Source organism: Hemicordylus capensis, chromosome 1, assembly GCF_027244095.1.
Source record: "Hemicordylus capensis ecotype Gifberg chromosome 1, rHemCap1.1.pri, whole genome shotgun sequence".
Classification (NCBI taxonomy): Eukaryota; Metazoa; Chordata; class Lepidosauria; order Squamata; family Cordylidae; genus Hemicordylus; species Hemicordylus capensis.
The window spans coordinates 113,393,097-113,419,604 of NC_069657.1; the positions used below are offsets into that span (position 1 = coordinate 113,393,097).

General features: G+C 43.6%; 1 protein-coding gene across 2 annotated transcripts in view; it reads left to right on the plus strand.

The window, feature by feature from the left end:
• SPON1 (spondin 1) overlaps window positions 1-26,508 on the plus strand; it is a 541,453-nt gene that overhangs the window by 470,085 nt on the left and 44,860 nt on the right. For both annotated transcript variants that reach the window (XM_053265111.1, XM_053265102.1), the window contains exon 8: window positions 24,405-24,606. In XM_053265111.1, coding sequence (XP_053121086.1) covers window positions 24,405-24,606 — 202 coding nt within the window. The remainder of the gene's footprint in view (window positions 1-24,404; window positions 24,607-26,508) is intronic.

A 26,508-nucleotide genomic window follows, 5' to 3' on the forward strand; every position in this document is an offset into this window, starting at 1 on the left:
TCGAAGGTGAAGTCATGTAACACCATAGAATCGCGTGATAAACCTGGAAATTGGCTGCTGCTTCTAAGTTAAAAATGGGTTTATTATTATTAATTCTTGTTTACAATGTCAGACAGGTGTTATTGACTGGTTTGTTTTATCGAGACATCGAGTCCTTCCCAAGGACCTAGGATGGCTCAATTTTATTATCAATATTGTTCTTGTTGTTATTATAGATATTGTCACAGAATATAGGTTGTTCCCAGTAAAGTTGCTTTTGTAATTGACTGATGGTGATTTCTGTGGCCCCTATTGTGTTGAGGTGCTCTTCAAGGTGTTTTGGAATTGCACCTAGGGTGCCAGTTACTATTGGGATTATTTTGGTCTTCTTCTGCCACAGCCTTTCAATTTCAGTTTGTAGATCTTTGTATTTTGCTATTTTTTCTATTTCTTTTTCTTCTATTCTGCTATCACTTGGTATTGCTATGCCAATTATTTTAACTAGTTTTTCTTTCTTCTCGACTACAGATATATCTGGTATATTGTGCGGAAGATGTTTGTCTGTTTGTAGTCGAATTTTTGCATCTTCATTTTCTACAACTTTTTCCATTTGTATCCTATATATATCTATATATATCTATCTATCTATCTATCTATCTATCTATCTATCTATCTATCTATATGAATGATGAGTCCGAATCATTTCAGCCCCTCTTTGAAGAGGAGCCAAAACAATTCAGCTCTCTGGTGCCAAAACATTTTGGTGTGGGGTAAGGGGTTCCCATAAGAGGAGGTGGGCAGGTCCTACCTGCCTGTCACCATGGCCTCCACCACCCCGTGCCACACCACAGCGGTGCTATTCACCCAAAATACCTCTGTGAAAGCGATGGGATGCTCCCCCCCCAAAAAAAATCCCTCATTTAGCATTGGCATGTAAAAGGGATTGGCGCATGCACTGGCACCATTTGTGGGGCCATCATGCTGTTGCTGGCCCTGCAAATGGCATTCACACACACACACACACACACACACACACACCATCTACTTACCGGCGCTGTGCGAGGGTGGCCAGAGGAAGGATAGCAGCACAAGCTGCCCCTTTCACTGAGGTATTTCGGGTGAATAGCACCGCTGTAGTGCAGCGCGGGGCTGCAGAGGCCTGGGGGATGGGCAGGTCGAACCTGCCCACCTCCTCTTCAAGGAACCCTTCACTGCCCTTGGGATGGCACTAAAGCAGTTCGGTGCACATCCCTAATATATATGAAGTGTGTTTGCAAACAATCCTGCTATTTATGAATATAGCAGCATTTCATTCCTGCAACTCCACAGCGCAGTATAAATACCACTTCATTTATGTATGCTTTGCAGTTGAGATCCTTGTATATGCTAGACATCATTAAATCTCCTGTTGCTGTGCATGTGTCTCATATACTTTTAGATAACTTGTGTTCAGAATAAACATCATTCCTCTTCAAGATTTCCAGAAGAAGGCTATTCACACGAGCAGCCTAACCCAGGCTAGGGCAGCCTAGCCTGGATTAACCTGCTTGTGTGCAGTGCAGGGATTCACGTGGATCTCAGCATTGCCTGCCTGCCTAACCCTACTTTTAACACAGGCCTCTAGCCAGGGTTAATGACACAAGTGTGTCCTTTAACCCCAGCACTGGGTTTGTGTGAGTGCTTGGGCTGTAGGTTCTCAGCTTACGGCACCAGACTCCTGGGGGATTCCCCCAATGTACCATGCATGTGGTGCAGTTCATTGTGGGATATCCAGAGGCCAGGACACATGTCCCACCAGCACGGGAGGATCATTGGCAGAGGGTGAGGGGAGGTAAGTTCAGCACAGCCTTCCCCCATGTCAGCCAGCCCACCCAGCTTTAATAAGACTGTGATGTAACATGAAAGGAAGTAATTAGAGCTGAGCTTGTTTATATTAACATTTTAGCAGTAACAAGGAGCAATGCTTTTCCTGCAGGGTTTTGAGAATCCACAAAAGAGGGTGAAAGTGTTTGTCCTTGTAGATTAATGTAATCACCCAGGTGACCTGGCTGAGAAACATTGTTCTTACTTTCAATTTGGCTTAATTTGCTCTCAGTGTCATTGTGACATAGCTATATCTGATTAGCTGTATAGTGTCTATATCATCAAGTCATTACATGACCCTTGATTTGCTGGGCTCACTCTAGCAAGGACAAAGACGCCCGAACCAGGAAAAAGATGGCTTCAGAGCAGGGAAGATCAGGAAAAGAAACAGCAGCAATCCAGCTCAAAAAGAATGTGATGATTAAGGGGGTGTTGAGGAAATATCCCCCTAAACTATAATTTCAGCTCTCAGATCAAAACTGGTGGACATAAAGTGAAACAGTTCAATTGTTTCATATGCAAGGTTTGTCTCTTTGCAGATGGTAAAAAATGCTGGATTGATTGGAGAGTAGAAGCCATTGAATGCAGCCTTCCACAAATGAGATATCTCCATGGTTTGCCTGTGGGCCAGACTATACATTACATTAAATGCAATTATGTACCAAGGTTGGCCCTGGGGCACCTTGCGGATATCCACCAAACCACCTTCACCAATGCCTAGCCTGCCTTTCCCATGCTCTCCACAGCTTTGCTGGAGAGCATTTCTGTGGCCAATGTGGCCCGATGACATGACTGACATCACTATGGGAGATAAATAATTTTCATCTATCCCTCCTTCTGACGCCCACTATGACTCCTGAAAATATGTCCCCAAAGGTTGTGCAGCCCTCAAAGACATACTTTCAAGAGTCACAGTGGACTTCAGAGGAGAGGATTAATCAATGAAAATCATCCATCCACCACAGCACCAGCAAAGTCTTAGGGGCATATTTTCAGAAGTCACAGTGGACTTCAGAGGCAAGGAAAGTAAAAATCATCCATCTGCTGTAGCACCAGCACAGTTTTAGCAGAACTAGCACCTGGTTAGACTGAATGTCATGTCATATTGTTTTGGGACTGTTACACTGAATAGTATAATTTGATATTCATTAAGAACGTAGTTCTGTCAACTGGTTTTGCATGCACTAACTTTTCACAAAATTGTATGGTACAGTGGAAAAGAAATATTTTCTCAGTTTGGCAATAATAGAAAAGAAAGGAGACAAGACAGTTGCTTGTCTCTATGGCAACAATGCAGTGTGCCTAGCTCAGCTGTTTTTCTCCTTTTAAAAATCATTTTAAAGATAACCAGTATGTGTCTAGCATGGAAGCATTTCTTTAATGTTGTCAAAAATAGAAGACTGTAAAACAGTGATATATAATGAAAGGCGCATCTGAAGCATAAAAGGAAAGAGAGAAGTATTGTGTCTTGTGACTACAAAAAGGCAACTTTGTGCACCTTTTTTGTTTTAACTTCAGCTAAAAAAGAAAAAAAGAAGAATTAAATACTGTTCCTTATTGAAACTAGGGATGAACAAGTCCCCTAGTTCTATTTTGTTGTTTTTCCTGGGTTTGTCTTTGCCCCACTCAGCCTCTCGAAATGTCTACCTGTCCATGGCAGAATCACAGACGAGGCTGGCTGATCCAATTGCAGCCGCTGACACATGGACTGGAGGCAACATCATCAGGGGGCACCAGAAAGCTGCATGATAGGCCAAGCCCAGAAGAAGATCCTACTATTCAGAAAATGGTGATAGGAGGAAGCAAGATACAATTAATGTCAGGCCTCAAGAATGCCCCAGAAGCCAGCAGTAGGGGAGTGGGCAGTCACAGGAGGATCAGCTGGACCAGGAGAGCCCAGAGGCATGGGTGAACCCAGGAGAGCCCAGAGAGCCAGTGCGGTGTAGTGGTTAGAGTGTTGGATGAGGACCTTGGAGGCCCGAGTTCAAATCCCCATTCAGCCATGAGACTTGCTAGGTGACTCTGGGCCAGTCATTTCTCTCTCAGCCTAACCTACTTCACAAAGTTGTTGTGAGGAGGAACTTAAGTATGTAGTACACCGTTCTGGGCTCCTTGGAGGAAGAGCAGGATATAAAAGGTAATGTAAATAGCAGAGGATAACTAGACCCTAGTTTGTTTGTTTGTTTGTTTGTTTGTTTATTGCATATATTCAATTCATATATTTATTTATTGTATATATTGTATATATTTATTTATTGTATATATTGAATTTATATACCGCTTTTCATTAAAAACAATCTCAAGGCGGTTTACAAAGGTTAAAAACATACAATAAAATGACAATAAAAATATTAAGCTAAAAATATAAAAACAAACCATATTTAAAACCTATAAATACAAGCATAAAAAACTAGACACAGATAAAAACACATAGAAGCAGCAATAAAAACAATCATGTAAAAGCTGTGATGGAGTCTGAGGAGCGAATGGCCACTGGGAGAGCATTCCAGAGTCTGGGGGCAGCAACAGAGAAGGCCCTATCCCGAGTGCACTACAGCCGAGCCTCCCTCAATGTCAGCACTTGGAGCAGAGCCCCCTCAGATGACCTCGTGGAGCGGGCAGCAACCTTTGGGAGCAGGCGGTCCTTCAAAAACCCCGGGCCCAAACAATTAAGGGCTTTAAAGATCAAAACCAGCACCTTGAATTGGACCCGGAAATGAACTGGCAGCCAGTGCAACTCTTTCAGAATGAGTGTGATGTGCTCCTTTCGGGCAGCTCGGGATAAAACCCTAGCTGCTGCATTTTGCACTAGCTGCAGTTTCCAGATATTCTTCAAGGGCAGCCCCACATAGAGCAAGTTACAGTAATCCAGCCGTGACTGTCCATGTAGTTGTCCATTTAGTGGGCACTAACCATTTGCCAAGGCTCTGAGGGTGCAGTTGCCCCCCATTTCTGTTTCAGAAATCTGGCACAGCTTGCCTACCCAGAAATGCACTTTGCCCCTTCTGTGCCGCCCCCCCCTCCCGATTTCTTTTCTGTTGTTGCCACTGCCATCTGCCAGGATTGGACCAGCACAAGTCCTTGAAGCCCCCAAGGATATGGGTCTAGGCCCAAGAAGGGATGGAGAAGCCCCCACGGGACACCTAACAGACTGACTGTGAAGCAACAAGTTCCTCTGCTGATCTGGACTGAGCCGAACAAGGCAGCAAAGGGCTGTGGACTAGGAAGGTTCTAACCACAGTAGAAGGCCATATGGGCCAATTAAGACTCTACTTAGCCTCATTCATTTTCAGATCCAAATCCATAGAGAACCCCTGGCTGTTTTCCTGCTTAATCATGGATGAATGGGAGCCTTACAATGTACAGATTCTCCCTAGGACTAAGAGGATACCCACATTCTGCTCTATCTTCCAATTTTCACGGGGAATTTCTCTTTAGTCTCAGAACAGACACATGTGCATTTTGCTCCTATTAACTTTTGTTCCTAGTAATCCATGCACACCATTCATAGTGCATATTGAAACAGCACAATTAAATTTCTATTTGGGTATGTACATTTCCAGAGGAGGGGTCAGGCAGATAGCAAATGCATATATTAAAACATTCACCCAGCAGAGCATTTCGGTACAATCGGTGATGGACATTCATGAGGATTTATTACTGGCAACCGAAAAGAAAAATTCTGCTGAATAAATACCTTCTGTAATGATAACTAGAGATGAATTGGGATGCAGATCTAAGGAGTGAGGGTTACAGATAGTGATGGGCAAGCTTCCCTGGAACTGATTGACAATGGGCTCACCTGAAATGAGACAATTTGGACTTGATTTTGTATACACTAGAATAACTTCATTTCAGGCTTTGGCCCCTTTCCAAGCTCCAGGCCTCCATGCATTCTTAATGATGCCATTGATGAGTTCAGATATCCCATATTCCACCTCCCCTCCTGGCACATCATTCTGCAGCGTCATAAACATGGGGAAAGGCAGTTTGCCGGAACCACCCCTCAAATGCTATTTAAATGTTACATGAAAGTTGCATTTAATTTGCATGCAAGAGTGTAGAATGTGCACATTCATGTCCCACATCATGTGCAAGTAAGTCTAGTCAGGTATATATCATCCAAACCAGCCCATGGTGACCACAGTCACCACCACCACCACCACTGCATTAATATATGATAAGGTATTAAGGAAGGTTTATTTGGGCTATCCCTTTTTATCCTCACAATAGCCCTTTTGAGGGGAGTTAGCCTGAGAGACAATGGGTCATTCAGACAATAAGGCCCGACAGTACCTGTGAACAGGAAGGGGCATGCCAAGAGCATCCCCATCAGGGCATCACCCATGGATGCCCACCCTGAAGCCCTACCAGTGCATCCTTTAATCACATGTGGGGACCTCTCATCCAAATAGCCCCTAAGCATGTGCTCCAAATACTTGTTTAAATAAGGTCAGGATATCCCACCGGGCATGCTCTTATTGCACACCTTCCTGTCCATATGTGCTGCCAGGCCATATTGCTTGAACTGGCCCAGTGATTTACCAGGTGCATCAAGTGAGTTTCATGGCATCATGTCTCGTTTGCCATTGCAAAGTGTTGTAGCTCCTTTGTTGCTCATATTTATAAACTAGTCATATTTATTTGTACTAGTGGATGAATTTGTCATTCTGGAAGGCCATATAGGGGGTGAATGGGGGCCATTAAGTTGCAAATGCAGCCCAGCCCTGCTCCTTCCTAGTTTTGAGATAGTGGCAGCATCACAGTTAATGAGAACCGTTTCCCCAACTCCTATTGACTGGGGTTGTCTCTCCTCTTGTGGGAAGGCCAAAGCTGTTGGAGCCCCTCTGTTCCTCACCCATTCTTGCATTTCACACTGCCATGTTTATATGATTTGTTGACTGGGCATGCAAGGACCTGCTAATCCATTCCTAATTTTAAATATCATGTATTAGGCCCATGTGCGGAATTCATGAGAGGGCTTTAAGACCATGTTTTGCTTGTTTGTTCAGACAGTCCATTAGTCAACAGTAAAATAAAAAAGAGATTCCATCTCAAAAGACTAAGAAAGATTGTGTTTCTTGCCATGGAAGAGAAAAAGAAATCATTTCAGTTATAAGTCTTCAAGCAAACACATATGGCAATCCACTTCCTGTGCTAACATTTTCTATTTAAAATGCAACTGTCTGTAAGAAGGAAAAATGATCACAAACACTGAAGACATTTTTTTGGCTTAAATGTGCAGGAAAACAGAGAGAACTTCAAACCATGCCAAGATCTCCCACCACATGAACTTGATTCCACTGCCCATTGAAATCAGTGACCAGCCAATTGTAAAACAAAGTTTTAATCATACCAGTCTGTCATAATTTTCTTTCCTTCTTCCTCCAGTTTATGTCTACTATTTAAAAGTTGTTTTCACCATCTGCTGTGTCCGTGCTTGGGCCAAACAGCCTTATGAATGTTAATGTTTGTATTTTTTTGCACCTGATCTTTTCTTAAAAATCTATTTGCAATTTTGTTGATATTTATATAAATAGCTGCTCTGCAAATTGCACTTTATAAGATTTAAATTAATTGTCTACTGCACATCTGATTCTCAGAGAGGTAAAAATATATGCATGCTAAGAGTTGTGGTAGGGTTTTTAAAAATATATTGATACTAAAAGGAAGTGAGGTGTGTAAGTCTTAATAAAGGCACCATGATCTCTGACATGTTTAGAAATTACACAGGGAGTAAAAATATAATTGCAGGCTTGTCACTGCTTATAAAATTGATTGTCCTTCAGACTAAAGAATGCTGTAAGCTCTGAGGAAAGCTTCAGGGCTGACTATTACTATTTCACACTTATATTTTCAGATATTGTGGTGCAGTGCTAAGTAGTACATCACACACAAAAAAGTCAAGTTAGGGCACCTCTTAACCTTCTAGTGTTTCTTATCTGTGAAATTCAGGTCTCTAGGTTGGCCCACCTCTATGTCACCTCACGCTGCTAGGGACCAAGGGAGTACTCATGTGGACACTATAGTCCATACTGCTGGTGTATGCCAATAATCAAGGAGGTGTCCTGGGATTAGGGTTGTCCTTGGGGAAAGATCCTAGCCTTTTTTCAAGAAACTGCTCCTGCTGCTAGTCATAAGTTACACCACAGCATGGCACTTGCAGAAATATGCTGTTTGGATGTGCAGTTAGTGTGGAGAGCCTCCACATTTTGGGGAACATGGTAAAACAAACCTAAGTAAGTGATCAGTGTTTGTTTCTAGCAGAATGGTACAAGGCACAGCGGATTCATGATTTCCCTATCAAATGTTGTGGTGGATCAGAAATGCCCGCACAATTGGAGATAACATTTTGTGAAGTGTGACATGCCCCATGAACTCACAGGGAATGGGTTTGTAATATAGTTCATAGCATTGCCTAACTTGTCCTTTTAGTTTCAATGAGACTTCTTTGAGTAATTTTCCTCATCATGTCAGTCACTGTTTTCATGAATTTCTTCTGAAAGACTAAAAGATGAAATGCACGCATTCTTTTAATGAAACCAAATCCTAAAGCCATTTAGGTCCTGAGAATGACAGTCTTAGTGAGAAGAAATGTCTTTCATGGATGCTTCCATTTCATTACCTTATTATTTAGTTTCTTTGGTAAAGTCACATCTTTCAGGGGCATAGAGAGTTCGCCGGCAGCCACATGACAAGCTCAACCAGCACCCACCCCACCCCACCCCGTGGTGGTGTGCACACGCATTAGCATGCACTGGTCACACCTCCTGAGTATGTCATATGCAAGGGAGCGTGGCCACCAGTGGCAAGATGAGTGACCTGCCCATCTGCCTGCTGCACCCAGGCCTGACCTTAGGGTGGGGCGACTGGGGTGGTAGCCCCAGGCCCCGCATTTGGAGGGTCCCCACTGTGCCAGAGTGTGGCAGGCAGCCTCACAGACTGCCCACGTGTGCAGCTCCTGACAGTGGCACACACAGCGGCCGCTGCAGCTGCCCGTAGCCACCATGTGTGCTTGCCTGGGGAGGGGGGAAAGAAAGCCCTGTGTCCTCTGCACCTGATGCAGGGGGCTTTGCTTTGCTCCAAAATGGGGCATGTGGCCCCGTTTCAAAGTGAGGCCACACACCCTGCTGTTTCTGACATCAGACATTGTTAACATCAGACACAGGGGGCGGGCCCCTTTGCCCCTTCACACCGCACCCCCCAAGGGATGGCACTGGCTGCACCCCACTGAATTCCAATGGTGTGTGAATGAAGTGCCCAACCTGGCGCTGGGAGAACGGGGCAGACGAGTGACACTGGTGGCCCCCTGATAGTGTGGGGGAAAGCAGGGGTGAGCCTCAGGTCTGTGGTGGGTGGGGACACATGTCCACCCCCATGCTCAATGGTGGCCACACACCTAGTATGATGTTTGGTTAAATCAGTCGTTTTATTAAAAGCCCACTTTTGTTTAATTATATGGACCATAGTTTTATTCTCTCTCTAAGAAGACAACGCAGGTTCCGCTAACTTCATGATCAACTGTCAATTACTTATGTAAGTATATGTGGTACCATCTTTCTAGTACCATTTGGTCTCCTTTTACCTTTCTGCAGCAGCTGGGCACAGTTTGGGACTCAGTGAGCAAAGAAACACAAGTGCTGTTGGGCAGTGATCACAATTGAAACCCCTTGCTCAACAGTCACGCCTGGAAACTCAATACACACTCAACATTTTGACAGAAGGACAAGGCAGATGTCATGCAAAATGGACACCCCAACTCGACCAAACAGTAAAGGAACTGCTTTCAGTGGAACCATTTCTGAGCTACCAGCAACACATTATAACTTTCACCTCTGCAACAGAGACATATAAGGCAAGCTTGGAGACATATAAGAGCTTGGTGCATGAGCTTCAAAAACATCTATGCAGGAAAGGTAGCTCCCCTGCCATGCCTTCTGGATGCCCATCCAAACCCTGGCTTGATAAGGACTGTATAAAGGCCAGGAAAGCCCTTACCTCTGCCTACCTCACCTACAGAGCTAATACAACAGTAGTCGCCTTGGAGGCTCTCACACATCTTCAGCTTCTAAAGAAACAATATCAACGTCTTCAGACAATCAAGAAATAAGAGGCCAAGAGGACTACCTGGACACTACTCATTGAGGCAGCCAAAGCGAAGGACTCTTCTACATTTTGGCATATTACCGCTAATTCTTCCAGTGGCTCGGCCCTGATAGACTCCCATTTCCCCCCATGAACTGGGGATTGCACTTCTGGAACTTATATGAAGATACCATGGCAAACTCAGGCCGTTCCATAGTGGATATAAAAGATTTGCCCAGCTGGCCACCAGTCACGATATCGGAGGTTGAGTCCCTTGTCTCACAATCTAAAGCGGGCAAGGCCCCAGGGGAAGACCTCATCCCTGTTGACCTTATAAAAAGTAACTTGGAGTGGTGGGCCCCAGTTCTGGCCTCATTGTTTACCCATATAGATTCCCATGGCCACATCCCCAGGGACTGGGGGTTGGCGATCATATCCCCATATTCAAAAAGGGATGCAGGGATGATCCTGCTAATTATAGGCCCATTAGCCTGCTCAATACCATCAGCAAGCTGCATGCCACACACATATATGGGCAATTCAGGGACTGGCTAGAGCAAGAGGAATTGCTGGCAGAAGAACAGGCAGGTTTTAGGGAAGGCAGATCCACAACTGACCAGTGCCTGGTGCGCCAACATCTTATTGAAAAATATTCCTCTAACAACTCTTCCGCCCTGTACGCTGCCTTCATGGACCTCAAGGCCGCATTTGACTCCATTTCTCGAGTTAAGCTATGGAAAAAGCTTGAATCCACCACAATAGATAGGCACCTGCTCCTCCACACTGATACAATACTCAGAGTGAGATGTAGCCCTCAAGGACACCTCACGAACCCTGTACCAACTCAGAATGGAGTCACGCAGGGCTGTATCCTAGCCCCACTTCTGTTCAGTTTCTGCATCAATGCTATGGTGAGCTGCCTCAACAACTCAGGTTTCCACCCTCCCAAGTTGGCTGAAAGATCCATCTCCATCCTACTCTATGCTGATGCTGCTGCAATCCTCTCAACCCTTATAGGCCTCAGAAGGGTGCTGGCAGCTTTGTCTCAGTGTTGCAAAGATGAATAACTGGAAATAAACTACCAAAAACCTAAGATCATGGCCTTCGCCAGAAGACCAAAGATCCACTGCTGGAGTATCGATGGCCATAGAATTGAACAGGTCACCTGTTTTACATACCTGGGGGTGGTCCTCCAGGCCTCTGGTGCAAGAAAGGCCCACTGTGAACATGTTGCCCTAGAGGCACAGAAGAGGTCCACTGCCATCTTGAGGTTCCTTAGAACTAGAGGTGGTCACTATGTACCTGCAGTGCTCAAATTATATGAAGCCAAGCTGCTGGCACAATTACTCTATGGTGTCCACCCAGGACCCCCCTCTAACTTTAGTATATTGGAGCATGTCCAACCTAAATTCCTAAGAGTGGCCTTACAGGTACCTTGCTGTATATCCAATGCCAGTTTGTGTCTAGAAACTGGCATGATAAGAGTTGAGGCCAGGGTTTAGATGACCGCTCTCAATCACTGGCTCAGACTAGCTCTCTGCCCACAGGGCCTGGCCCCACTGATGCTGCAGTACAATTTCCAATCCTCCTGGAAGTGAGAAGTTGATAATAAGGTAGCACTGTTGGGCTTCTCCCCATCTCACCTTCTAGCTATGGGCAGTGACAAAGAGAAAACGGCCATCAAACGGAGGATACTGGATACGGAACAACAGGCAGACCTAAGTATGGTGCCTGGCTACCTGGCCTCAGACAGCGCAAGGTTCACAGTATCCCCCGCTACATATTTGACTCAGCTGGAAATTCCAAGCCACAGAAGGGCGTTCACCCTCGCCCGCTCTCATGCCCTTCCATCCGCTGTGCTGGAAGGCAAATATAGGAAGATCCCATTAACAGAAAGGCTTTGCTCCTGTGCCTCTGGGGAGGTGGAAACCACTGAACACATTCTCTTTTCCTGCCCATTTTATAAAGATAGCCAGAAGAAGCTTATATTTCCTCTACTTCTCAACTACCCTGGCCGCCCTAGTCAAGCCTACACTAAGACGCTGCTCTCGGGTAAAAAGCGAACCTTCACATACAATGTTGCTAGGTTCTGTGCTGCAGCGTGCAAGATCCATAGGACTATGACTGCTAGCCCATAATCTGTGATTTTCACTACTGGATATTCTAATATGTCTCTTTATATAATTCTATTTTCTTAGATGCATTTAACTCTTAGATAGTTAACTTTTAACATTTTACTACTCATCTTATTAGAGTTGTATTTTTATAGACCAATTTTTACATATTGCTTATATTAGTTATCTTACCAGTTTTACTTATCAGCTGCCTTATTTTTAGCTATCTCTCTTTTACCTTTTAGTGTATTTTATAGACTATTTTATATTTTTTTAGACATTTTAATACTCATTGATAGTTATATGCATATATGTAGCAACTTTCAATATGGTTCTATGATCGATTCTGCTGTATTATTACCTGTGCTGGTCTTTGACCGTAATAAAGTTGATTGATTGATTGATTGATTGATTGACTGATTGATTGGCTGTTGGGTTCTCACCCCCCCCCCATGGCTACCCAGGAGCCTGTATTCTACCAAAGGCAACCACAGGGCTCTGTGGGCACCAGGAATTGAAATTGATTTGATGGCACACTTTACCTTTCACCTTATGGAAGCCACTATATTTTTGGTCAATCCACAAGTTCACTGAACTAATGGTATAAGGCAGAGATGGCCGCAGCTGGTCTCCAAAGCAGTTCTATCTGATGGCTGGACACATGCAAAGTGAAGAAAAAAGCTTGCCCACCTATCATTTTAGGGGGGAAACAAACATAGGAATGTTACATGCAAAATACAACGGAAAAATGTAATATTCCAGTTCTGCCTAAATGTATGTGCCCCATAACTGTGAGGCTCTGACAGCTAAATGGCATCATCTTTGTTATAGCACCAGACCACTTGCAGCTGTGAGGAGGTCCACTTCAGCGCTGTAGCTCTAATTGAGCAGATGGGTTCAAAGAACCCAGGCTCCCAGGGGGCCCCCCAGCTCCACCCTTTCCTATTTTCTTCATTATCTCCCTCATTCTGAAAGGCCTCTGGGGAGAAGGGTGAACACGGGCCCCCTCTCCCCTTGCTACTCCCTTGGTCAGATTGTGCAGCACAATTTGCTCCTGGCCCCAGGATTTCCATCAGGAGGATAGTGTGGTCCCTGAGAAGATGGAAGCTGACCACCCTTGTAGTAAAAAGGGGGGGGGGGGAATCACAACAAATGTTCTTAAAATGCATTTCTTTTTCACCATTTAGTCTTGAGTCCATTCAAGAGAAGGCTTCAGATCTTGCTGAAAACTCCCCTCTCCCACCCCAGCTGAAATCCAACATGAGGTCCTGATGCCTGGCACTGTGTTTTCTTTTGTGCACTATAAATTGTGTGAGGAATGAGATGTTCTGTTCTTGTTGGCAGAAGAATTCCGCCACTTTAACTCTTTCCTTGACCTCTATTTTACAGGAAGAAATGAAAGATGGGAGAAGAAAAATTATTTATTGCTGCCGTTCCCAGGCCTTACATTTCTATTGTTGGAGAAGTACAGCAGGTCAGGAGAGAGTCCCATGCTAATAGACTTTTCACATATCCCTAGGATTAACTCGGGGGAAATTGCCTGACCTGCCTGTACCTCCATAAAATAGATAGCCTTAGCTAACAGGCACTATATTTTTGTTGACTGAAAAGTCCCTGAAGATGAGGTTGGAAGACCTCTGTATATAATACTGGCATTCAGTCATATTAATTGGAGTGCAGAATATACACCCTTCCTTGCATTTTGTGGTCATCATAGCATCCTGACACCCCCTCGCTGCCATTTGCCTTCACAGTCAAGTACAAACTGAGTAAGAAATAAGAATGCAGTGACAAATAAGATAGCTTTTGCTCTCAGGTTTACTCCTGCACAATGTATGATTTCTTTCCAAATGTATCCTTGCTCTTCAGTATTTTCCTTCATATGTTAAGACCACAGTCCTCCTCTACTCATATCAGTGGCATTGCGAGCTCTGTTCACTGAGAAACTTGAATTCAATCTGAGAATTAATTTCCATTTTCCTATCCCCAGGATGAGATGGTCCAAAGCCATGAATATGCAGGGATTCCTTTTGTTTCATGTGACATGAAAATATATGATGAATATAACAAATATTTATGTACCGCTTTTCAACAAAAGTTCAACAAAAAGGTTTACATAGATATAAATAAATAAATACAAAGGCTCCCTATCCCCAAAGGGCTCACAATCTAAATAAGAAGCATAAGATAGACATCTGGAGGGATGCTGTGCTGGGGATGGATAGGGCCAGTTGCTCTCCCCCTTCTAAATAAAAATAAGAGGAGAGGAGAGCTGGTCTTGTGGTAGCAAGCATGACTTGTCCCCTTAGCTAAGCAGGGTCCGCCCTGGTTGCATATGAATGGGAGACTTGATGTGTGAGCACTGTAATATATTCCCCTCAGGGGATGAAGCTTCTCTGGGAAGGGCAGAAGGTTCCAAGTTCCCTCTCTAGCTTCTCCAAGACAGGGCTGAGAGAGATCCCTGCCTGTAACCTTGGAGAAGCCACTGCCAGTCTGGGTAGACAATACTGAGCTAGATGGACCAATGGTCTGACTTAGTATATGGCAGCTCCCTTTGTTCCCTAATCACCACTTTTAAAAGGTGCCTCTTTGCTCAGTTAGCAGGGGACATACTGAGAATTCATAGTGAGAAATGCTCAAATGCACTCTCCTAGAAGTGTTGGGAAACTCCTGCATAAGTGGGTCTCTGGATGGCACACTTTAAAAAACATATTCAGTCACTGATGTATCTGGTCTATTAGGGCAGTGTTCCCTCTAACAGGGATTCTCAGATGTTGTTGACTACAATTCCCATCATAGGCGTAACTGGGGGGGCTGGGGGGGCACGTGCCCCGGGCACCATTGAGGTGGGGGCGCCATACCAGTCCCTGCCACCCCCACCCCATTGCCCACCTGCCCAGCCCCAGGGCCCCTCAGCCACTTGCCTCCAGCTCCGGCCTAGGATCGGCAAGGCCTAGGATCGGAGCAGCCTGCAAACTGCAGAGCTCTTCTCTTTCCACCTCTCAGCTGATCGGCGGGTGGGCGGGGCTTCCAGAGAGGCCTCCGAGTAGGCCTCCCTGAAGCCAGAACTCGAGTAGGCCCCAAGCAAGGAAGGAAGGAAGGAGGAAGCAGGCAGCAGACCCTCTGCCCAGACCAGACCATCCAGAACAGCTATTGCTAGGTAGGCTGTGAATTCCTTTTTGTGGTTACCCCCATATATAGGGATCTGCTTGCCATAGGGCTTTGATATGGGGGGGGGGAGAGACTGAGAAGTCTCTGAATATTTAATTTAAAACAGACTGGAAAATGTGCTGGCTTTAAAAACAAAAACTATCTAAAAAGGCCTATAAGTGGCTTGTTTCATGTCAGAAAATTACAAACACTTCTGGAACAAGTATATTTTATTTATTTTCATTCATTCATTCATAAATGCACTTATGTTCAAGTTATTTTGCAATCCAGAAGGTCTGAGAGAGAACTGTGAAGCATGTGTTGTGATTTTATTTTATTTTATTTTTCTTGTGTGTGAACTGCTCCCCAATAACTTGCAGGGACTTCAGGGTAAATCTGGCCAACATGTGAATGCAGCACCTCTATTCCAGAGGAGATGTGTGTTAAAGGGCTTTAAAAGCCTGGTGTGAAAAGACTCCTGGAATCAAACTTTACTGAATTTATTCAGAATTCTGAGAAAACAAACATAGGATCACCCTGCATGGTTGAAAGTATCATTTGCTAATCTGCAGCAAGGGGTCCATTTTAATAATTAGCATTGCTAGTGTGTTCTAAGCATTAAAAGTAGCACAAATATATAGTACTCAATGTATATCACTATATACTGTGAAGTGTGCATGCGTGTATTCAGTGAAATGTATTTCCAGGTAGCATACTTATTTTGAAATATCAGACTTAAATCCTTGGGGGCCTGGGGTGTGTGGAGGCCCTGGACTTTGAGGGTCTGGGTGCCCATTTTGAAATCCTGACTCTGGACCCATTCCAACCTTGCAATGCCCCTGGCGGAATAGTTACATATGTATTGATCACTACACATGGGTTTCTGCACAGCACCTGCATAGAAGAAACTTCCATGTAGAAAATGTGTCTCTTGTAAATTGACCCTGAATTTTCCATCCATGACTGGGATATCTGAGAGTTAGAGTCAATAATAAAAGAACAGCACACTGCTTGTGACAGGAAGGGGCAAATTACAATGATTTCTTACTCTGGCAGGGGCAGGTTTTGGCCCTGGCAGAACTTGGCTGTCTTGTTCCTGTTGCAAATTCCTCTGTCTAGTGTGGCAAACTAATGTATCCTCCTCCCTCTTGGTGTCAAAGTAAGCACTAGTGTGGTGAATGCACATATACCCCATCATGAGCCAACAGTCATCATAAGACAAAGGCTGGCAGGAATCATTCACTGGTTTATAGACACCCCCACCCCCACCACCTTCTTCTTCCCCTATTTTGCTAGTGGCTATTTGGGCAGGTGATCCTCTAGGACAAAGTCATGTTTTTTAAAGAATGAGAGGAGACAGAGTAAATGACACTTGGAATCCTCGCATAACTCCTGACTGTTGTTCTAAGTCTTTTACAGAGATGGCTCATGTTTTCAGGTTTTGATCAACAACCATGTCTAGATGGTACAGTGTTCCTTTTAACGGGGATTTCCAGATATTGCTGACTACAAGTCCCATCATTCCTGCTTGGACAGTGGCGCAATTTCAGTGCTTGCCCTAGGCGCCATTTTCCCTAGTTACGCCTCTGAATACCTGTCTTGTCTTTTCCATTTTGGGACACAAAACCTATTACTATGTTTAAAAGCATTTATTTTCTGGCCATGAGGACTGCAAACTTAGGCTGTTGGTGTGCAAGACATTTCTTTAAAATATATATTTCTAAAGAGCCTTGTAGCCTCATGTTTCCTTTTTCCTGTCCCAGTATACTTGCACGGATGCAGCCCACAACCCACATTTGACTATGGCTGTGACACATTTCCATATTTCCGGGGGGGTGGGGGGGGCGCAGTGGGGGGGGTGCAATTTCAGTGCTTGCCCCGGGCGCCGTTTTCTCTAGTTATGCCTCTGATTCCCATAATCCCCAGGCAAAAGCTATTGCAGTTGGGGATTTTGGGAGTTGTAGTCAATAACATCTGGGAATCCCTGTTAGAGGGAACATGGTATTAGGGATGTGTGAATCAATTTGTGGCTGAATCAATTCAATTCAAATCTAGTACATTCAAATGATTTGACCTCGAATTGAATCACCCTTGGGGGCACAGATCACATTTGAGGTAGAATCAAATAACTCTAGATTTGAGCTTGAATTGATTCAGCAATTGGAGTCACCATTTTGTCCCTGTAATGCCAGCCCTCTGAGCTTCTCTGCCGCTCTGGTTGGTTGCTTTGCATGATTGGCTGGCAATCTCCCTTGCTTCTTGGTGTGAATTATAGGTTTGAAATAACTTCTTCATAGGTATTCCCTATGAAACAATTATTTCACACCAAGAATCCACAACACACAGAGCCGGGTCTCACAATCCGTGAGACCCAGTTTCGGGCAGTGAGTGGGGAAGAAGCCCTGGGTGGCCGGATCGGCCGCCCACATGATTTCCGGCCCCGTGACGGAGCCGGCGGGGGCTGGGGGGAGCGGGGGCCACGCGGCCCCTGGAAGCCCCAGTATGTCCTGCACAAGCGCACAGGGCATACTGGGAGGCATACTGGGAGCCGGGAGGCGGCTTTTTGCCTCCCAGTCGGGGGTCTACTCATGAGTAGCCATGGCACGGAGCCATGCCGCATCTACTCACGAGCAGATAGCCCGGGTTTGCGGAGCGCTCGCTCCACAAACCTGGGCTAAGGGGCAGGCTGCTTGAGCGGGTTAGCCGCTCAAGAACCACCTGGCTCGCTTGCGAGCCCGGTGGTTCTTACAATTAACAAAAATCGGGCTAGGCTCTCCTAGCCCAATTTTTGTTAATCATGAGAATTGCCCAATAAACTTTCCTTAAAAAATCACCCCATTTGCCAGATTCCTTTGGAGGTTGGTTGGGGCCCTACCACCCAACCAACATTTGTACCCCCTACCCTTAAAATTTAGGCTGAATTCATTCAAAATTGAATCCAATTCTAATCGATCCCAGATTCAAGGCAGCAGATTCAAGCTTGAATTGAATCAGGCTGATTTGATTCAAAATCGAATCACAAAAATCAATTTGTGCACAGCCCTATGGGCTATTCACTGAGGAAATTATCCTTATCTGAATCGGTTTCGATCTAATACTGGTAATTATTGCACTATTTTGATGATGCAGTTGAGGAAATGCAACAAATCGAGCCAATGTATTGAATCACTTAGATGTAATGGTGTGGGGAGCTTACCTGAAACCAAGAAGCAGGCTCCCTTCTGTCTTCTACCAACTTCTTCTGGGCAGCCACAGTGCCACAGTGTTGGCATTTTAAAATGCTACTTTTCCCTTCTCACATTTTCCCAGGCTCCAGGCAAGAAAGCAACATCATTGCATTGCATCCTTTCCCCATTCATTACGAGGAGGGAGGGCTGTGTGCAGAATGTCATACCTTATAATTACAGGAAACAGCCATTTCCCCCAGTAATGCACTGGGAGAAAACATAATGTAAGGACATTGTTTCCTCACCTGGGGCATTATGGGGCAATTCCAGAGGGGTGGGGAAGGTGGTGTTTTAAAGCACATCCATTACAAATGCCTGAAGCCAGTCCGTTTCTGGGTAGAAAATAGAAGGCAGCTGCTTCTTAGTTTCAAGCAAGCCCCCAAAACAGTTTGATATGATACAATAATGTATTGTGTTGTGTTGTGTTGTGTTGAATTGATTCTTTTTATCCGTGAAAATTTTCATCAGCTTGTATCTGATGGAAAGTTGTACGATGAGGCATGCATTGCATCGGTTCCATATTGGTTGTACAATAAGGCTTGGCTTGTCGGCCCTCTGCAATGCACAGCATGATTCTCTACTTGTGCTTGCACAACAGCTGCAGCAGCAGCATAAGGCCACACCTCCCAAATGGCAGGTGTAATGAACATAATGAATGTTAGAGACATTCTGATACTGACTGCAACTCAGTCAATATATCATGGGGATCAGCGTTTTAAGAGGTGAAAGTTTCATTCCTTCCAACTACTTCCAAATGGGTGATATTTTTCTTTTCATTGAGCAAGATACATGTCAACCTGAAAAGTGTATTTCTGTTCCCATTTTGCTTCCATCTGCCACTTTCAGAATACTTAATTGAAGGGATTTTTTTAGTGCTAAAACCATGGCAGCTTGATTATTCTTACTGTGAAATAGTACATTTAAATTATATTACAGGATGTGATAAGACTTTTTCTTGGTGATTTTATCTTCCATCTAAAAATAACAGTGCCACATACTCATGGAATACAATGATGTGCGGTTAGCTGATGAGAAGTGAGTTACTGCCTGATTCTTTATATTTCTGTAGATGGAGCTTTACGTCCAGTTGTATTAATAAATTAAATGAATTTCATCATTTATTATCTTGTATTGTTATGATTTTATTACTGGTTCCAGCACAATGTGAATGAGCCATAGGGCTAATCTTGTAAAATAAATTGAAGATAATAATAAGTTGGCAGGAAACTCATTCTTACATTTTCTGGTTCAACAGGGCAATTGCTCATCACTACATCATCTTGCCACATTCCCACTTGTGTAGGCTGGCTGACATACTGTGCAATGCCATGAGTGCATTGCACTAAATGCAAGAATGGTGCAAACACAGTAGCACAATTGACAGCCATTATTTCCAAGGGCCATCCCTTGTGCAACTGTTTGAATGTTCTGTCACCATGCACATATAATGTTGCGCAACATGTCAGCGGCTGTAACTAGATCAACACATCCTCATTACAATCCTTAGCATTTTGTAAACATAATATTCTTTTTTGCCCAGCCCACTTCTCAGGCTTCGCAGATTGATTCTTTTCAGAACATAAAGGCAAGGATCTTTCTCTCTACTGGCCAACATGATGTCCACTCATAAGGCAGCCCCAATGCTGTGGCAAATGGGAATAACCAACTGCTTATTCCAGAGGCAGAGCCAACCTTGAGTGAATAGGTTGGAAGATCCTGGGCTACCACCACTCAGAGCCTGTGCCTTGTAACTCAGCCACACCCCCTGCATCTGACATCAGATGCAGAGGACATAGCTTTGCTTGCAAACGGGGCTGTGCTGCGAACACGATGCTGGCCGTGGATTTTGCCTGAAAACTGGGGCCGCACAGTCCTGTTTTCAAGCAAAGCTACACCCCCTGTGTCTGCCATCAGATGTGGGAGCGGGGGCTTAGCATCTGCCATCAGATGCAGGGGGCAGGGCTAGGGGGGCACGGTGGCGGGCTGGGCCCAGGCCTCCACTGGCCTCCCTCCACCCCATGCTCTGTCTCAACTGCATCCTTACAAGTCCTCAGCAACCCTGGTATGAATCGCTGCATTGCTGGAACACTGCACATTATGTTGACCATAGTTTGGGCAAACTTAGAATGTATTTTTTTTAATCATGATGAATTTCAGCACAGCCAGATGTACATTCCTTTTATATGGCACAAACCTTATCTAACTGCAAAATATAGGCCCACATGTTATGCAAGGCAACAGCAGCATTTGTGATCGGCCACCTGCTATGCACATGTAAGCCAGTCCTGGTGGGGTTTTTCCAAGGGTGCAGTTGCGCAACTGCTTAAAACAGCACGCCCAAACTTGCACAGCACTATTTACATTGAAAAATACTTCTGCTGCACACTGTTTTAAGTAGCTATACGACTGTGCTCTTGCACAACACTGCCCCACAGATGTAGGCTGGCTGACAATACTTTGCAATGGACTGGCTTGCACTGGTTTGCTCATGTGTGACAGTGCCAGCCAGTTAGGAGCACCAGCATTGCCTTTCATAACACGAGGAGCGGGGAGAAGGGGGAGAGAATGCAGCAGAGGCAGAACAGCATTCGCTTTAGATATGTTGTATCCAAAGCAAAAAGTAAAAATGGCTCTCTCCCCGCTAATGTATTAATGACACACAAAGATGGAGGATGGCAAAAGAAAGTAGATGCCACCTCAAGAATCTGGTGCTTGAAGTGACTGCTTCATGCTTCTGCCTGGTAAGGTTGGTGCTGGCAGGCTTTTTCAAAATGTGTGAGTTGTGTGTGCAAGAGTACAATTTTTAAAACACAGATTTTTTAAAAACTGCTGAACATAATTTAATTGTGAATTATGTAGGCAGAATAAGTGATGTGTGCAGTCCAGTGCTGTGAGAATCCTGGTGATTTTACTATCCATCACAGCAATTTTAAAATTGATCTGTGCAGCTGAAATCCTGAACCTGCTAAAGCAGTTGAAAATCTTGCTATTTAGTTCACTCAGTCCTCTTCAATCCATCAAATGATATTCTTCATGGAGAAGCATGTTTGTTCAAGCGAAGCAACATCTGAGCACTAATGGCTTGAGACATTAGAACTTGACTGGCCGAAACACTACAAAGCAAAGAGCAATCTTATCCTAGCTGCCAGGTGATGGATGAGATGACAGCAGAAGCCTTTTCATCTCTAGCACGTGTGGTGTCCTATCCATCTTGTGAGTGCTGGTGCACAGAATTGGCCAGATTTTCTCCTTGGAGGCCTCCAGTGAGAACAAAGATAGAATTTGAGTTTCGGTTATACTGGCCTGCTTGATAAGGACATAACCTAAATTCTAGGAATTTCTCTTCAAAAGGCACATGTATTTCACAGAACCAACAATTACACATATTACATATGGGCAGACAAGTGGGCAGCACTTTTGATTCCAATTCTTATCATTCTCTTTCTCTTTCAAATAAATCCCAGCAGAAGATACTGACGTGTGAACAATCCTTCACACTTAAAGAGCAAAAAGAAATTTGAGACCCGTAATATCTGTCCTTTCAGTCAAGTCAGTGAAGTGGTGTATATCTGAGTTCCTGCTTTTTCCATCCCTCAGAATCCAGATTAAAACAAAAACAAAAACAAAAAAACCCATATAACAAACAAGCAATAAAGAAGAAAAAAACCCCAAGAAAACCCAATGCATTCCAAAGAACAAATACACAACTAGTTTAAAGCCAAAACAAAAGCACAGCTAAGCATTTTAAAATATTAATAATTTTAACAACCTTATATAATGAACCTAAACAAAAATTATACAAATATAATATCTTGAATATTTCATAAAATGAAAATACTTTTTCCATCTTTTTTGTCTATTGTAATTTTTTAATCATAATCTATATAGTATAGATTCCAGATATTTTGAAATATTTTCTCTTGATATTGATTGATCTTAATTGTACTATTTAAATACTTGTCCTCTAAGTGTCTTGCTCCTTTCCAGTGATGGTATATATGACTATCTACCATTAGATACCATTACTAACAATGGTTTAGATTCTGCCTTTGCTCTCAGAACTATCTATTGAATAGCCAGCTTTTTCTATGGCAAAATGCTATAAGAATTCTGAAATTTTTTTACTTGTTATATTCTGCTGAATGGAATAATTTAAATTTGAATGGTATGCTACGGTTTCTTTAAAGTCATATAACACCAAGTAGTATATAGCAAGCTGAATAATATGCTCAGCTAATATACATTCAGATTTAATATTCACTTTCAAACATTTGCACTCCAGTTATGTCTTTTAATGCGTAGGGAAATGTTGCAATACAGTTAATTAGTGTATGAGATTTCTTTTTGTCTTCTCAGCTAACAGAATATATGTGCTATAAAGCCAAATTATTGAATAGCAATAAGCGACAATTATTGAATAGCAAAATTTAAAGCCATCACCTTTGCCCGTTGAAAGTCAATCAACTGGGAAGATCACATGCCTCTCCTAGAAGACAACTTCGCATTAGGAAGGTCACCAAACAAAAGAGAGGCCTAAACCATTAAAAGAGAGGCCTCTCCTTTACCATTATTAGCTCTTCCTTGTATAGCCATACAAAGGCAGGTGCATTCATTTTAGGCAAGAGTATAACTGCCTGGCATGCACCAGTGTCTGATAAGGGAACTAGAAAATCCCTTTAAAGGTGGAAATGATATGACATTTATCTATTTGACAGTTCATGTTGAGCAACTCTACAAAGCAGACTCTCCCCCCACCCCAATTTCCCTTTTCTTTTTATGTTACCACTTGATGTACTTTCTGCCTGAGGGTGTGTATGAAGAACTGAGCATCAGGATACCTGAAACCAATAAATGTGGCATTGTGGAAGAACTGGGTCCACCTCTGCAGGATAGCATTTGTGCCATGCCTTCAACACTTTATGGCAAGCAACATGATTCTAGGGGGCTGGAAAGAGCAGGAAATTCCCCTGGTGACCTAATTGTACTCTATTCTTTTGGCCCTGGTGGTTCCTGTGAATCTGGCACAGCGCTTTGTTGGCTTCCAGTAATGGCTCATTGTCCAGCAAGTAGGATAGATGCCAGATGTCACTGTTTCATTCGCCAAGGATATGATGCCACTGCAGGACAAGCCCAGCAGGTTCAGGCCACTATTGCGCACATTGTACTATGAAGAAATAATTTTCTGATGCTAAAGTTTGGTGCATAGCAGGGATGGTTCACTCTTTGGATAGATGGACTGTCAATCACTGAATCCCTTTGGATGTTGTTACTGGCCAGCCAACTGAACAACATGATTACTTCCTTGTGAAACACATCCTCTACTCAGGGGGAATCCTGAAGATTCAGGGTGTACTGTTTATCACTCTAGATCTATACTTTGGCAGAAACTTGCACAGTACTTGGCTCCAACATCTTCTGTCTGGTGCTGTAAATCTCATTCATGCCTGAGCATTAAAATCTAATGGTAGTTTTGAAAATGCTGCCAATACGAACCTTTTAATTTATTTTTAGAACCAGTTAAAATCATCCTGAGAATATGTCTTTAGAATGCCTTTTCTCACTTCCTATAGTTTTGAGCGGAGATTTTGCCAAAAGTGTGAGTTAAATATTGCTGTGTCTTCTTTCCAAGTGACCTGAAATCACAGTAAAACCAAAAAGAATTCGAGGAACGGAGTAGGAGCCATTTCATTAAATACACATGGTTCTATCAGTGTTCAGAAAGATACAGTGTACTACAACAATATCAAACTCCTTACCGTATCAATCTTTTATTGCTGTATTACAGGTACATGCAGAAATTCTGTTAATGTGGTCTTAAAAGCTCTTTGCTGGAAGTGCTGTGGCAACTTTGGTTTGACTCTACTCACAAAAATGCTTTACAGGTTACTGTGTAACTCTCTTTGCGATACCTTTTTCAGCACACCAGCCACTGACTGCTCAAATAGCACATTTTACATTAAGTCAACTCTCTCTTTTCCATTTGCAGGAGAGCTGCTCCCTCTGCTGAATTTTCTGTGGACAGAACACGCCACCTGATGTCTTTCCTCACCATGCTAGGCCCCAGTCCTGATTGGAATGTAGGACTGTCAGCTGAAGACCTGTGTACCAAAGAGTGTGGATGGGTCCAGAAGGTCATTCAGGATCTGATCCCATGGGATGCAGGCACAGATAATGGAGTTACCTATGAGGTATCAGAACTATTTATGTCTGCCTAAAATGTTTGCAGGAGATTCCATGCCTGCTGTTTCCACTGGTCAAATTTCAGGGAAATGTCTGGGAAAATGGCAGGTTATTTTTCTCCCAAGAAACCTTTGAAACAGGACACCCCTGTGCAGACAGTGTAGACTGTTTTGATTTTGTCCTTAAGTCTTTTCTATCATTTTGGCCACCGGAGACTAACATGAGCTACAACATGTCTAAATTTGCAGATCCAGTCCCTGAATCTTTTTCACCTAAAACAAAATTTGAAGGAAATTTGAGGGTCCTCCTTCAGGACATCTATGGAAAGCCAAAAACATTACAGTAACACTGCTGACATTTCTCAGGAGGATATACCCATCTCTACTACCTCAGACCCACAGAGAAGAATAATGTGTGTACTGTGGTGTTATCTGCCTCTCATCAGCACTTAATATTATTTTGGGAAGTTAGTGAAGGAAGTCATTACTCAGTCCAAAAACTGCCCTTGATTTGAAATGATTAAATGGGTTTAAAATAGCATCTGAAATTCACCTAAAGCAACATTTGAAAGAGAACTTGGGGTTTCCTGCTTGGGAAAAACATCCAACATATCTTAAGGGAAGCAAAGGGAATTTGTACAAGACTGCTTAAAGACTGGATTTTTGCACAGTGTTTTGAATGTCTTATGAATCTCAGTGGTTCATTATGCTTGTGTCAAGTAGAGTAAAGCATTATTGTCTTGAAGTTCTTCTGCAGCTTGGATTTTAATATTCAGTAGCACTGGAAAAACAACATTATCCAGCGCTGCTGGTGCCTGATTCACAGTCGTAGCACTTTGTCAGGCACCAGAGGAGGGAGAAAGAGAGGGGCTTCCCTCCCTTTCTCCATCCCACCAGTATTCCTGCCAAAGCAGCAAGCCAGATGAGCAGGTATGTGGGAGAGGGAGTGGAGAGATGTAGGCAGGTGGTAAGTAGGGGAATGGTAAGGAGGGGGCTTAGTGGCTTAACTGTGGGTCTGGGAGTGAACCAGTTCATGCTCCTGATGACCTCATCTGGAACACTGCAGAACTCAGCTCCGAATAATTGGAGCTGTTTTCTGGGTTTGGGTGAAAATAGTTTATCTCTCTGAATGCAGTTCTAAGCCTGACCAGGGGTGTTCTCCCCATTACTAGTTTTGAACATCCTGCTTAAGGTTTTACACATTGCATTTTTAACATTCATAGCCCTTGCTTACAACTATGCTTAAGGATTGTTAGTGATACTGGCTGACATGTTCTGCAGTATAACACAGGCAGTTTCCAAGTAATCCACACTGCTGCGGGCTCCTAAGGAACCAATGGCGTTCTTGTACTTTTGTGCAAGATCACAAAAAAGTAGGCTCTGCACTTCAGGAGCACTACTTAGATTGTCTCCAATCACAGTAGCACTCCTGGAGCATGGGCATACTACTTTAAGTATGTGTGCTCTTGTACAAAAGTTCCTTAGGAGCCCTATCTTGCCTAGGGATTTAGGCCTGGAAGAAAAGACAAAGAACTGGGTGCATTACTCATTCATAGAAATGACTGACTACAACACTGATGCTCCACATGCATTAGCAGATCAGGAAAAGCAGTTTGCATGATTTAACCCTTAGAAGGTGGCTTCTAGTAATTTATTCTGCTGTTTTGATGCAGATAACAAGTCTAAGCCCAGCATAATTGATCACTGTACATTTGCTTCTGACTAGCTTAATGTTATGGATAAACTTTGGCTTCTACAGTTTTCTAGGCAGATTCCCCCTCTCGTATTGTTTGCATCAAGTTTCACTGGTCTCGTATGCCTCAAAGGCCTATAAGATGCCAAAACAAGAGTGTGTGCTCCTCCAGCAGGCTCCATGCTTTTTCTGCATTGGCAGAACAATCTCTTACACAT